This window comes from Tenrec ecaudatus, chromosome 6, assembly GCF_050624435.1.
Source record: "Tenrec ecaudatus isolate mTenEca1 chromosome 6, mTenEca1.hap1, whole genome shotgun sequence".
In the NCBI taxonomy this organism is placed as follows: domain Eukaryota; kingdom Metazoa; phylum Chordata; class Mammalia; order Afrosoricida; family Tenrecidae; genus Tenrec; species Tenrec ecaudatus.
This window is the reverse complement of record NC_134535.1, coordinates 100,194,963-100,209,385: the sequence shown is the minus strand read 5'-3', so window position 1 is coordinate 100,209,385 and position 14,423 is coordinate 100,194,963. Positions and strand designations below refer to the sequence as shown.

Below are 14,423 nucleotides of genomic sequence, written 5' to 3'. Positions count from 1 at the left end.
GGAAAGCATCTTTACAGATTGCAGTAATTGTTAAAGCCTTGTTAATATCATCTTTATCAACAAGTTATGCTAAAACGCTCTCCATTGTTTAGAAAACAACACAAAGACAAATATTGGAGGAACATAAGAGAAAAAACGAAGGCAATATAAACAAAACCCTCTCTCTTCATACATCCTGAAGTTAAAAGGTTTTACTTAGCTGTAACTGTAAGGAGGCTTCAGTTTAATTTGGTAGTTCCCCAAGGGGGGAGGGGGGGTTGACACCAAGAAGGAAACAGGTTGTCAATATTGTTCGATTCCCTTTGAGAACATGCTATTCAAACAGCCTAGATTAGAGCACGTAATGGTTTTAATCAAGGTCTTACCACACTGCTCCTATCACCTTGCTTGAAAATGTTTCAATGTTTAAGAAAAGCTCCAAGCAAGGAGCAGTGCGCACACAAGTCACTCACACCAGATGATCTTACCCAAAACAGCTCTGGAAGTCCTTTTCATAGCGCTTGCTGTCGGTGAACCGAGAACTGGAGGACTTAGCTCTGCAAATGCAGCAGCCCTCTATACTTCGGTACATCTTTGGCTTGTGAAAACCAAACATCTTTTCTTCTGGGCAATTGTCTGTAAAGTCAAGGGAATTGACACAGCGTTGGTGAAGGCTATATATAACAAGAACCAACCCCACGCAACTTGGCATTTACAAGACCCAGCTAGGTGGCAGACCCTGTGAAGACCCCCCCCACCTCCCTTCTCCACACCCTGGTAGCAGAGCAGCTCAGTTATTTGACAAAGCCCAAATGCACTGTCATTAAGTTGATTGCGCAGAACTGCCCTCTGAAAGGTTTCTGAGATTATAAATGTTTAGGGTGACAGCCTCATCTTTCTTCCTCACACCAGTTGACGGGTTAGAACTACTGACCTTACAGTTAGCAGGGCAGCGCATAACCTACATTAACATTTATTCCGAAAATGGAGGAAGGGAATTTTTTAGAACAGTTTTATTACCACTTTATACATGTCCTACAATTCAGTAATTCAATCTTATACAGAAGAGTTGTACAGAGAATTTTAAAATAGTTTTTAAGCTGGAAATCTCAAAGCCTACCCTAATCCTGAAAAAAATTAATTCATACACAAAGGTAAACACTAAAATTTAAATAAAAGCACATGTTTTCATTTTGTACCTTTGTATTAACGTGATTCTCTCTAGGCAAGTTGAAACACTTAGTGACCACTATTGTAGATACCACGCATACAAATAGTTAAATTAATATCAAATGTACACTACTCTCTGCCTTACAGGATGAAAGAGGATTTCTTTCAGTGATAAACAGGAAATTCTACATTTAGGGTCCTAAACTACTGCTAAAAGAGGGCAAACTACCCAAAAATGCACTGTGACGGAGGGTGGAGGGAAGGTGAGGGAGGAAGAGTGAACAGATTACAAGGTCTACATATAACCTCCTCCCTGAGGGGCGGACAGCAGAGAAGAAGGTAAAGGGAGACTTCGGAAGGTGGAAGATATGACAAAATAATAATTTATAAATTATCAATGGTTCGTGGGGGAGGGGGGGAAGGAGGGGGGAAAATGAGGAGCTCATACCAAGATCTCAAGCAAATGTTTTGAGAATGATGAGGGAAACAAATGTACTAAAGTGCTCGACACAATAGATGTACGGATTGTGATAAGAGTTGTCCGAGCCTCCAATAAAATGATTTTCTTTAATGCAGTGTGAGAGGAGAACCGATCTTAGAGATCTATGTGTAACCTCCTCTCTGGGGGATGGGCAATGGGAAAGTGGGTGAGGGGAAACGCTGGGCAGTGTAAGATAGGATAAAATAATAATTTATAAACTATTAAGGGTTCAGGGGAGAGGGGGGTACAGGGAGGGGGGAGGGGAAAAGAGGAAAACGAGCTGATTCCAGGAACCCAAGTAGAAGGCGAATTTTGAGAAGGACGAGGGCAACAAATGTATGAGGGTGCTTTGCTCAATTGATACATGTATGGATTGTGATGAGAGTTGTATGAGCCCCAATAAAAAGATTTATTCAATTTAAAAAAAGAAAATGATGTCAACACGTACAAATATGCTTGATACAACTGATGTATGGAATGTTTTAAGAGCTGTAAGAGCCCCCAATAAAATTATTTTTAAATATTTAAAAACTGCAGTGAGAATTCATGGATTTTTAAGATCATTAAGGCAAATTAAGAATGAGTTCAAATTAACTACTGTTCTGCCACTCAAGAGTTTCACAGCCTTCTTTGGTTTTCTGTAGGTCCCTGAGGGCATCAAGAATCGTGGAGAGTAGATGCCCAAGAAACTGTTAAATGTTTGCAGTGACTCCAGGGAAAAAAAGAATGTTATTGTCACTAAAGGAAGAATCAATGGGAAGTTCAAATCAAGAGCAAATTCCACCTAAGCTATGAGAAGTTACAAAAAGGCAATGAACATAGAAATGGAACCCCCAAAGGACCAGCCCAATGGGTGAGTGGCTGCACTCATACATTCCCATAAATTTAAGAGTTATGACCACAGAGCAGCATTCTTTTAAATTTGTTTCACAAATAAATATGTATGTATGAGTGAAAGGAAAACTTTGGGTATCTCCTACCTGATATCTTATTCTTTTCCAATTCTAGTTTGTATTCCAAAGCAAGTTTATTCATGCAAATGATTCAAAAGCTAACTATCCAGGTGTTTTTTGTGTTTGGGTTTGTTTTTTGAGATGAGTTCTAAAATTTGAACAAAGGTTTTATCATTTTAAAATGTTTTTATTAGAAAATTATGAGCTAGGCAAACACTGAGGCTTTCCTTTTCAACAGTGTTACTATGTACTCACCTTCCAAGTTTTTGTTAGTGAGGGAGAGAGAGGAGCAGGTGGAGGGGAAGGAAGCAGGGCAGGTGGCCATTACAATTACATTTAACAGTTACCTCAGTTTAAGAAATGTTAAAATAAGAAAAAAAAAGACATTCTTAGTGTTAGCTCAATGAAATGAATGAGAATTAAGGAAAAAATGAGTAAGGAACCAATATATAATATTGATTTTTAAAATGTAGAGTGAAGTCTAACACTAACAAAATCCCATCGTACTAGAGAAAATGTCCTCCTAAAGTCAGGTGTCGCTTACGAAAAATACACAGCACTCTAGAAAATAGAGAAGGTAATGCTTTAATTTGTATATTCCCATCTTAAGGCAAAACTAATGTAACTTCTGTGCTCACACTCATTTTTTTGAGCTCCCCAGACTTCACCTAACCTTCCCGATTTCCTTCAAGAAAGTCAAAAGTCCAGCTCTCCTTACAGTTTCCAGATGTTAGCTTCCCTACCCAGCAAGGGCAAAAGGAAGCACAGCAAGTAAGCCTCGTTCATTGCACCGACACAGCGGTGCAGATCAAACTGTTGGGGCAGATAGAGTCATATCTTACCCCTACTCCCCAACTAATTTCCCCAAATAAACACTTAACATTCAGACCATGTCTAAGACACAAAAATACCTTCAATGCTCCTGATTTTGACTAGAACACCATGGTTTATGCCAGTCATCACCTTTTCCAACTGTTAAAGAACGTTCCCGCCAAAGCTAAACACAGGCTGTCCTTTTAATCACCTGTAAGACAAGCACTAGTCATTGTGATTTCTCGGCTTCATGGGGCCCTCCACAAAACTTACCAGCCCCTTAAGACATTCACTCTTCTGTTTCAAAACAGTCTCATGTCAGGGAAAACAGGACCAAATTTTATGATTCACGATCCTTCTACTTGTGACCTTATTTTTGATGTAGCAAAATTTTTCTGTTCAAAAATACCCAAAACTAAATCAACTCCCGCCACCCCAACTGCTAAAGAGCAGATTTCAACTCATGGGGGTCCTCTAGAACTGAACCCCATACGGTTTTCAAAGGCTGTAAATCCTTTTGGAAGCAAATTGCCACATCTTCCTCCCCACAGTGGCCAGTGGATTTGAACTGTTGACCTTTAGCCAACAGATGGGCAATTTAACCACTATTACCATCTGGCTCCTCTTAAAATTATCCACCGCCATTCAGTTGATCGGGACTCATAGTGGAGGGTTTCCGTGGCTGTCAGTCTTGAGGGAGCAGATGGCTTCATCTTTAAGAGCAAGGTTTTTTTGTTTTTAATCTAAACCAAGTTTGGAAACACCTATCTCTGTAATTAGCAGTCTAACGCTTCCCAACAGGGCTCTTTTATCTGAAACTACTCAAAACCAAAAACACTGCTTTTGATTTGACTCAGAGACCCTTTAACAGGGTAGAAATGCTCCTGTGAGTTTAGGGAGCCACCCTTTAAACCAACCACCACTACGCCAAAAACAAAGCCCCTGCCATCTAGCCAACGGTGAGTGAAAACAACCCAACAAGACAGGAAGAACTGCCCAGTGTGGATTTTTGAGACTGTAAACCTTAAAGAGAGTGAAAAGCCTCATCTTTTTCTGGAAGCGGTTGGTGGTTTCAAACTGCTGACCTTACAGTGAGCAGCCAAATGTATAACATTTTACATCACCAGGTCTACTCCATCTAAAATAAGTGGGACCTAAATCCCAAGGTTCACCTTCTTGTAGGCATTTCCCAGTGACAAACGCAGTGAAGTGGTAGGACACTTGTCATAAAGCAGCACAGTAAAGAATGAGTTTTTTAAAGGACTACTTAATAGACCTATTAAACCTTTTCTAAGTTTATCCCTGCACTTGAGAGGCACCTGGGAATCTGCAGCAAATACACAGGGGTTTCGTTTTGAGCTTTGTTTACAGCAACCCAGTTAAGCAGTGGTTAACCATTTTATGCTTTGAGGAGCACTCACTGAGATTAACTGAAAGCATTTTCACAAAATCTACAGCTCCATTCATGTAAAAACAAACAATAACAAGCACAAAACACATCCCTAATCTCTGGAGAAAAATCCTGGTCACAAAATGGCTTCTGAGACTAAATTACTTTAAGAATTGGTGGTAGGCGGGCACAACTGGATTTTAAAGCAAGGCTTGCTGATGTTTAACCTGATGGTGCTTTAGACTACATATTTCTTTGTTAAGTCTCACATTTTTGAAATATTAAGATTCTTCTGGATCAATCCACTTTACTTGTTCAAATGACACAGCCAGTTATTAAACTATTTGTGACTTTTATGCATTCTCGCAGGAGTCACCATAACTCAGCATTATGTTCTAAAACAGAAAAGGAAACAACAGACATCTGCCTCTAATTGATGACTAATTACAGACTGAGAGAAGACCCCAATCTCATCTTAAGTATGTGTTTGGGGAAATCAGAATAGTAAGCTTTGAAATAAAGCCAAAATTTAGGAAGAGCTTAAGATGCTGATTAAATCCCACCATTTATCTTCTAAAATTAAATAGTGGTGATATTTGCACAACTCTAAGAATACACACCATTGAACTAAGATAAAAGTGAATTTTATGGTGTGTGAGTTAGATCCTAATAAGCCTATTAAAAAGGACAGTGGGTTAAAGAATTGTGCTATAACTTCAGCATCTAGGAAGTGCCTGGCACAAAGTAGTCATTGAATAAATGTGCTGATTAAAGTACCTTACATTTTTATAAAGCAATTTCTCACTGACTGTTTAGCTGTCAACTAAGTACCCACAAAAACTTTATTCTTAAATGGTTAAAGACAAATCATCCACACTAGAATTGCAGTTCTGACTAAACGGAATCTCTCAAAGCTAACAGATAAATCAGCAAAAAGAAACCAGTAAGAGTATTTATTTCATTGTAATTACGAAGACAAAGCCTCTCTCATATACAAGACAAGAAAAGGGAATTTAAAAAGGAAACAGAATTTTAAAATAATGATTAATTCTAAACATTTCTTTTGGTTGATTTGCCAGGATTTCTTCCCCATGAAAGCTTTGAGTTTCATAAATAACTAATGAACTTACTAAAAAAACACAGGGCATATACTTTTAGCAGGTGACCACTGTCCATCGAAAAGCCAAAGGGTCGATTCTAACCTAAAGATTATGAAACCAACAATCTTTAACTTTAAATTCTACACATAGAATACATTCCTAAACATGAAATATAAATGTGAGGAACAATCTTCATAGCAAAAACTAATATTGATAAAAGGGATGCTATTTCAGAAACTCTCCTAAACATTAGGTATGATGTATGATAGATCACTTATAAATGTTACAAAGTACCAAGCACTTGCTAACCCACCAGGAACAGTAAGAATATTCTGATGCAAGTTGTAGATTTCAATACCTTTTATAATATGGAATTTGAAGCCATTAAAAAGGTAAAGAACTTTAATTCTGTAGAATGTTTTATTGTCTTTAAAATTTAATTGAACATCTTTTCAAATGGAGACGGTCCCTTTTAGGATACATTTAACACCTGTTAGGATGAGGATGTATAATTTGAGAGAAAAATTCCCCCAACTTCACTTTCTAAATCCTTCTCTTCTGAGTTTTTTTTTTTTTTTCAAATTCAAAGGTCCTTTCCAAAATCCAAAATGTCACTGGACAGACTAGACACAGAAACCAACTGAAAAACCTAACTATGCGCCTAGGAAAGCCATTTCAGCTTCTCCATGCCATCTTGGCAACGAAATTCTGATATGCACAAACTAAGAGAACATGTAACAAAATCTTTTATGTTAATCACCACTTTTTCTTTCTAAATTCAAGAAACCTTGACCTTTAAACCACTACCCATTTTTCAGTTTGTCATATTTCATGTTGACTATGATGCTAGAGAAGCTGTATTTCAAATACCAGCAGTCACCCACCATGGACAGGTTTCAGCAGAGCTTACACACACTAACTGGTAAGGTTAAGTCTAGAGATATACTTCCAAAACTTAGCATAGTAAAATCCTAGGGCAGTAGTTCTCAATCTATGGTCGCAGCCTCTTTGGAGGTCCAAGGGTCCTTTCATAGGGGTCGCCTGATTCAAAATAGTCGCAAAGTTACAGTGATGTAGTAGCAACGAAAACAATTCTATGGTTGGGGGTCACAACATGAGAAACTGTATGAAAGGGTCCTGGCATTAGGAAGATTGAGAAGTGCTGTCCTAGGGGGATCACAATAGTACGCTGTGTGACACAGTTCTGGAAGACGAACTCCCTAGGTTGGAAGGTACTCAAAATACAGTGACCACAACAGATAAGAGCAGAAGAATGATTCAGAAGGTTAATATTCCCTTCTCTTTGCACATGGGGTTGCCACGCATTGCAGTAAAGTTACCAACAATACAAAACTTTAAAAACTGCAACTGAAAGCAACCTGAGTGTTTATGGATTTCCAGGCTAGTTAAGTAGAATATTGCTTCAGCTCTTAAAAAGAATGCAGTTCCATCCACTAAATAAATGTGCAGAGGGAGCTAAACCCAAGATGTCTTGTTCCAAGCAACAGGCACATAATAGGCATGGCAATAATTTTACCACAGCATTTAAAAAATGTGACCTTTAAGTAAATGGACTTAAAAAATAGTTTAAAAGCTTACTTTCATTTTACTCCCCCTTCTGTACTGCTGCTTGAATTGTTTTAAACTAAGAGCATCACTCCCCCAGTAAGATTTTTAATCACATATCTTCACTTTAACCAAAGAGGAATCTGAAAAGTCCAAAGCACTTACACAGCTTCCTCAAAAATGGATGGATGTAAAGACAGTTATTAGGAAACACACTCCCCAAGAGACTACAGAATAGTAAAATGAGAACAGACAGAGCAGAATGGGAAAGAAACAGCCAAGACGAGACCAGCAAAAGATTTGTAAAAGTGGGAAGGAAGCAGTGAGCAAAAGGCAAAAGGAACTGAGCAACCAAGGGCCACTTTTGAAGGGAAGGAGCTGGATGGATTTCATTGGAGCTGCACTCTACTGACAGGATAATGGAAGAAAAAGAAAAACACACCAAGGGGATCCCCAGTTGCTGTAATGCCACTCCTTGACAGCATTCAAGTCAATGTGAGGCTCTCTAACCACATGATTTAGTAAACAGCAACAGTGTAACTGGAGCAACACTTCACAGAGCGTCAACAGGACAGCATACATGCTGCTAGGCCACTGGTTTCATCAACAACCAAGAGCAATTAAAGCCCATTATTTCCTCTGACAACTTCTAGGCATCCCCCCCCCCCCCCCCAAGCAACAGTTCTGAATTTACTATTTTTCTTTTAAGGGGCAATTTAAACTTGTCTGGAGTGAAACTGAGAAAGGGAAGGTGAACCCCAATTGTTTGCCAACAGATTCTCCAAACCTGCTAGGAAACTATACTAGTCGGGTGTGGTAAAGAACGGTGGCTAGCCTAAGGAATCCACACTTGGCAAAGCGCCTGGAGCTCACCTCCTAGAAAAGGAATAAAATCCATAAATAAATAAAATCCAGGCCCACCGGATGTTACCGACTTTTAAGGGAGAGTTATCAGTTAAGTAAATGTAACTTCAATGACTCAGTTGTTCTCAACCTTCCTAATGCTGTGACCCTTTAGTACAGTCCCTCATGTGGTGGTGACCCCCCAACTAGCTGAAAGATGCACTTTGAAATTAGTCAACTTGGAGGCTAGTTCTGCTTTTATCTTTACAACTAAATAGGAAGTCACTTCTAATTTTATTTGCCCTCTGTAATTCTAGGGTGCAATCTCACTTCTACTTTCCAAGGATGTGTTGAAGCAAGAATATGAAGATTAGTGTCTGTGTACCGTTTTTTCCCCTTAAATTTGGAAAAAAGTCAGATTCTCAGTGGACATAGAAGGGGACTGAAAAGTTCATAGGAAAATGCCATACTTTCCCACAAATCTTGAAGTCACCTTGTAGTTAACAAATTAAGGTAGAATCCTGTGATTTCTGAAGAATTTCTTTTAAACCCTAGTCTGTGGAACGAGGAGTTCATTTAGCCTTTTCAGGGAAATGTTAAGGTCACAAAACTGGGTTATTTCCTTTAAGACACAGTTCTCCCATATTCAAGCTCAACAAAATGCTAAGAAAAGGGAAATGGCATCTTTGAAGTATGGTAGTGCACAATCGGTCTGACCCTAACCTCAGCCAAGTTCTTCAGGCTCTCTAAATAAACCTGTTTTCTCATAAACTAGAGGCACCCTGGTGGTGCTGTGGGTTAAGTGTTGGACTGCTAGCCCCAAGGTTGGCAGCTCACAAGAGCCCACCAGCAGAGAAAGATGAGGCTATCTGCCCCCATAAAGATGTACAAACTTGGCAATCCTAGATAGATAGGGCTATTATGAGTTAGCTTCGACTCCATAGCGGTGGGTTTTGTTTCAGCTTTCCTCATAAAATTTTAATCCATCTGGAAAGCACATAACAAAGGCTGGCACAGGGTAGGCACTAAGCCCTGACAGTTACTTTTATGTACAAATCTTTCCGTTGTCTCCTCTCCCTCAGTTCAGCTATCCTTTTGATTTGTTTGGAGACAGTCAGCTCTGTGGGAAGTTAACAGTCATCGATAATTCTCCAATGTCCCTGTCCTGATCCATTGCCTCCCCTTTGTTCTTGATCAATATAGCCAATTGACCAGGAAACTATCTTACCCCTTAAACACAAAAGCCTGCTCATGTGGCCACCTATCCTGGTTACTATTCAGGCACTCAAAAATCTTCCCTCCACCTCTGTGACCCGCTCCACATTGTTTGGATATTTATCTAGAACCTTAGATAGTCTGCGTCTTCATTTGTCTGGCTCACATGCTCTTCTACTTCCCCTTCCCCACTCATCCTTTTTCGTGATCCTTAACTCTGGTCAGAACCTCCTAACTTCCCTGCTGCGCTCTTCAAAAAGGTGCTATCTTATAAAATGCAAACAATAATCATCCCTTCCAAGATAAGGATGGCTTTCCATCCAAGGAATTCAAAGCTTTTCAAGATCTGGTTCCATGAGAATGAGGACAATGAATGTACAAATGTGCTTTACACAATTGATGTATGTATGGATTGCGATAAGAGCTGTGAGCCCCTAATAAAATGATTTTTTTTTTTAAAAAAAGATCTGGTTCCTGCCTTACCAGCTGCACCCAACTTGGAATCCTGATATTCCAGGAGTGTCTAAGTGGCTTGACTAACCTAGCCACACCACTTCTACTCTAGTCAAGCTGTTTCTGAGACAGATTTCCCCTGCATTCTTTGACCAGGATGTTTGTCCCTCCCACTATTTCTTCTTTTAACAAAATCCTTTCTCTAACCAAACATCAAACACAAAGTTATTTCACATGCTTGTGTACCACAGAGTGTGCTCAAGAGCAAGTAAACTCTTTCAGGGCAGGAACAAAAGCCCTGAAAGTCACATAACCAGGTGCTGATTATAGTACATAGAAACTAAATGGAAATCGTTAACTACTTGAAGCATGGGGCAGCCACATGATGTGAATTGCTTTCATTAGAAGATTAATGCTAAGTAATTAAATGCTTTTATAACAACCTATATTTAAAATTTCTTCATTTCAATCATGAGGAACAGAAGAGTCTCAAAATGCGAGCAATGTAAGCTCCATAATTATTAACAGTAACCAAATTCAAAAAGCATTAAACCAAATCAAACTTATAATAGGTGGAAATAAAAACATCAAGCAAGAAATTAATTACTTTAGCTAATTGTCATTTGGTACTACGTAAATTAGCATATGTGTTGGTGCCTTCTGTTCCTGATGCAAAAAAAAAAAATCTTCACCTCAAAATCAAACGCCCTCTTGAACAAGTTGCATTTCCATGTTACTTCCATAACACAGAAAATCTTAGTTGCACACTCAATTAAAAAGAAACTCAATACTCAAAAGACAATAAAATTTTCTCTTATAGACAAAACATGATGATGATGCTGGACAATCTCTTGGACAAACAAATGAGGAAGTGACATTTCCTAGGTCTTCAAAGGTCTTATGCTATAAAGTGGTTGACTCTGAATTGGAAATACAAGCTAGAGTTCAAAGGGCAGTGTGTCAACCCAGTTGCCAAAGAGAGGGGGGAGCAAACACTAATTCTTTCCATTCAATGTTACCCGAATGCTTCCCTCAGAGAAGGTAAGGGTAAGTGAATCAGGCCTTAAGTTTTATCTTCCATAAAATAACTACTTCATAAAGTTCTAAGAATAACAACGGACATTATTAAGTTACTCGCCTATTTACAAGGCTGCAGGAGGCAAGTATATTGAGATGATCACAACTTTTTAACAAGAAATTTCTAACCTTGGAGAAGGCTGAACTAGCCTAGTGACTCAACGCATGTTTCCTTCTCAACCAGCAATTTATCCCCAGTAAGAGAATATTTCTGTCTTTCTATTTTTTTTTGAGCAACAATCTACTTGGCAAGGTAAATTAATTAATCCATCCTAACCACCTTATATAAACTTGATATAGGTTTCAAATAAGCTTTCCCCTGTTTTATATTGTTATCATGCTGCTTTTCTGCCACGCGGTCTGAGTTTGAATTTCCTAGATGATTTATACCCTGGAAGAAAAAACGCCCACCCAAGATCCAGATCTACATCAAGAAGAATATTGTACAATGAAAGCCACCTTGAGGCCTGCTGTCCACTGAGCCTCTAGAACACACATCTATTGAGCTACAAACTGCTGCAAAAGTAATGCACAGGAAGTCTGCAGAACTCATCTCTGGGACTTCCCCATCCTCAACTCTACTCACCTTATGAATGAAATCTCCATTTGTGTAGATCATCCAGCTATTAAAAGGCATTAAGCACTACATGTTTTATTTTCGATTTCCTAGAATATTCAAATTCTACCCCTACATAGGCTATAAAATACTAAGCAAGGAAAACATGCGAGTCTCAGTGTTTTTAAAAAACACCTCATAAGCACTTAAACCTGCAGTTCCCTGTGAAAGAACTGCTCAAAGCTTTACTGAATCCCGTTTCTCATTTTCTTGACATTCTTGCCTTCTATTCCCTTCGGAAACGTAGTATATATAGTACATATCAGTACAGATAGTACATAACTAATATCAGTTACCTTTCAGTTTTTTTGGTAACTTAAACAACCAAAATCTGTACAGTGTGTTTATGGATTAGCATAAAAACAAAATGGGTATCAACTTGTATGGATTGGTGAGTGGGACCGGTGCATTAAAGTAGTATTTTCCAGTAATGACCACGTGTAGATTGTAACCATTAAACTAACCATGATTCAAATACAAGGAAATCAGGAAAAGAGGCGATAGATACGGGTCTGCTAGAAAACGCCAAATACCGAACATGCATCCATGTGTCAAACGAGCATTAATTTTTTTAAAGCTATTCCTGGGGCTACTCAAAAGAAACAAAGAGCCGGAAAAGAAAATTGAAGAGGGATATCAACTCGTTTACTGGAGCCCGGAAGACGCGAGCAGGGGTAGCTAGACAATCTCCCTGGAGAAGCTTCCTGCTCACACCTCCCATAAAATCTCGAAGGAGCCCCATTCCTTCGGGGTTTGCTTCTGGAAGAGCACGCTAGCTATCACAGTGCATAATCAACACTGAGTCAGTCAGGCATACCTTTAGGTCAAAATAGATCCCGTCCTCCAATTACCTATATCTATATTTAAGTGTCACCAAAGCCAAACTGACTTTAATCTAGGTTGGAGCAACCTATGGCGCTCCGTTTTGCGGCTTGTATTAAAAGACTGGGTAAATCTGGCAAACTCCAGTTCAAAAAAACAGGTGCTTTATGTACTTCTAGCGACAAGGTTAAACTAAAAAAAAAATTTAAGGGGAAAGACGTTTTCTTAAGCTTCCTTCGAGCCACCATCAGGGGTGGGAAGGAACACACGGCTGGGGTAATCCTGTCCTGGACAGGGTCCATGTGGGGTTAGCCAGTCATTCCTAATGTCCCCAAAGCCCGTGGCCACGTGAGAAAACAACAACAAAGAAACGGGCCGGGGTCAGTTCCCAGACCGCTCGCCGCACCTCGCTCGCGACCAGCGCCGACGGCCGGCCCTGGCGGGGGCTCCCGTCCACGCGCGGCACAAAGGCGGCCGCGCACGCCGGGGCACGGTCCTCGGGGATGCTCGCGGGCCGGGCCGGGGGCGCCCTGAGGAGGCGGGCGGGTGCTCGCCGCGCGGACGCCCCGCGTCCTGGCCCCGGTGACGGCCGAGCCCCGGGGCCAGCGAACGGACGCGCTCGGCGGCCGACCGGCGCCTCCACCAGCGGGTCGGAAAGAAAGTTCCGGCGGGGCCGCGCCGCGCCCTCCCTCCGTCCCTCCGCCCCTCACCTGCGCCGGAACCGCGGGCCCCGCGCCCCCCGGCCGGCGCCTCCCGCAGGCCGCGCCCCCCGCCCGCCGCGCTGCCGGGGCTTGTTCCTCCTCATGGCTTTGCCCTGACGTAATTCAAACATGGCAACAGTCCGACTTCAAAGGCGAAGCCACAGACCTCCCAGACACTCACTCACTCGCGGGCTGCGCCTAACGGGCCGCGCTCCGCCGGGCCCCGGGCCGCCGCGGCAGCAGGCTCCGGGGCCGGGGTCCGCGTGGGCGCCCGCTCCCCGCGCCCACCCCGGCGGCGCAGCCCAAGTTTCCCCACGCGGAGCGGAAGGACAAAAGCCCCTCCCCCAGCTCGCCCCAAGTTCCGAGGGCGCCGACCCGGGCGGCCCCGGCCCAGCGGGGGCCCGGCGAGCGGCGGGGCCCGCGCGGCACACGCGGCTCTTTGTTTTCCGGCCGGCCGGGCGCTGCCTCCGTGCGGCACGGGGACGTGGGACGGCCGCTCGCGGGGGCCTCGCCGCCGCCGGCCCGCGACCCCCCAACGTCAGGAGCCCCGTCTCCCGGCCCTGCCCACGGGAACAGGCCCCGCGGAGGCAAAGTTTGGCCGTGTCCTTGCGGACGAACGCCCGAGCGCCCCGCGAGCCCAGAGTTGGCGACTTTCACTCTGCTTTTTAAACTGGCGAGACGCCATCATCCGCGCATCACATTGTCCCGGCGACCGCTCGCCCGGAGCCGGACCTGCACGCGGACGTCCGCCCAGCCCCGGGTCGCCTCCCGGAGCACGTGGTCTGTCATGTCTGGCACAAAAAGCGCTGCCCTCCGGAGTCGGCGCCCGCCCCGAGTCAACTTCGCCCCAACGGGCCCCCTTCAGCCGCCCCCGAAAGCCCTCGGCCCGGCGCCGGCGCCACGCCACAGGTGACGATTTAAAAGGGCGGCCGAACTTGCAGAGTCCGGCGAGAGCGGCCACCGCGGGCTGCATGGGCGCGGTCGGCGGCGAGCGGGCGTTGCTCGCCGGGCTGGCTCGCCCGCGGCCGCGTGCGCCTCATTGTCGCCGCCGCATCCTCCGGAGTGGAGCCCGGGGCGCCGCGCGGGCGCGGGCAGCTCCCCCTTTTAAACCCCCTCCTCGCGCCGCCAGCTCGGAAGCAGGCGACAACTTAGTTGTTTGCTTGTGTTCCGGCCAAGGCTGCTCATTGTCCCCCCCGCGCCCCAAGGCGCAGGGCAGCTGGATAAACTGCAGCACGCGGCGGAAC

At 43.1% G+C, this 14,423-nt stretch overlaps 1 protein-coding gene across 2 annotated transcripts in view; it reads right to left on the bottom strand.

Annotated features, from left to right (window-relative positions):
* SINHCAF (SIN3-HDAC complex associated factor) overlaps positions 1-14,183 on the bottom strand; it is a 32,153-nt gene extending 17,970 nt beyond the window's left edge. The window contains exons 1-2 of one of the 2 annotated variants that reach the window (XM_075551912.1): positions 13,912-14,183; positions 468-615 (exon numbers count right to left, since the gene is read on the bottom strand). In XM_075551912.1, coding sequence (XP_075408027.1) covers positions 468-615; positions 13,912-14,152 — 389 coding nt within the window. In that variant the 5' untranslated portion in view covers positions 14,153-14,183. The remainder of the gene's footprint in view (positions 1-467; positions 616-13,911) is intronic. The other variant, XM_075551913.1, reaches the window with a different exon arrangement.
* Between the last annotated feature and the right edge of the window lie 240 nt (positions 14,184-14,423).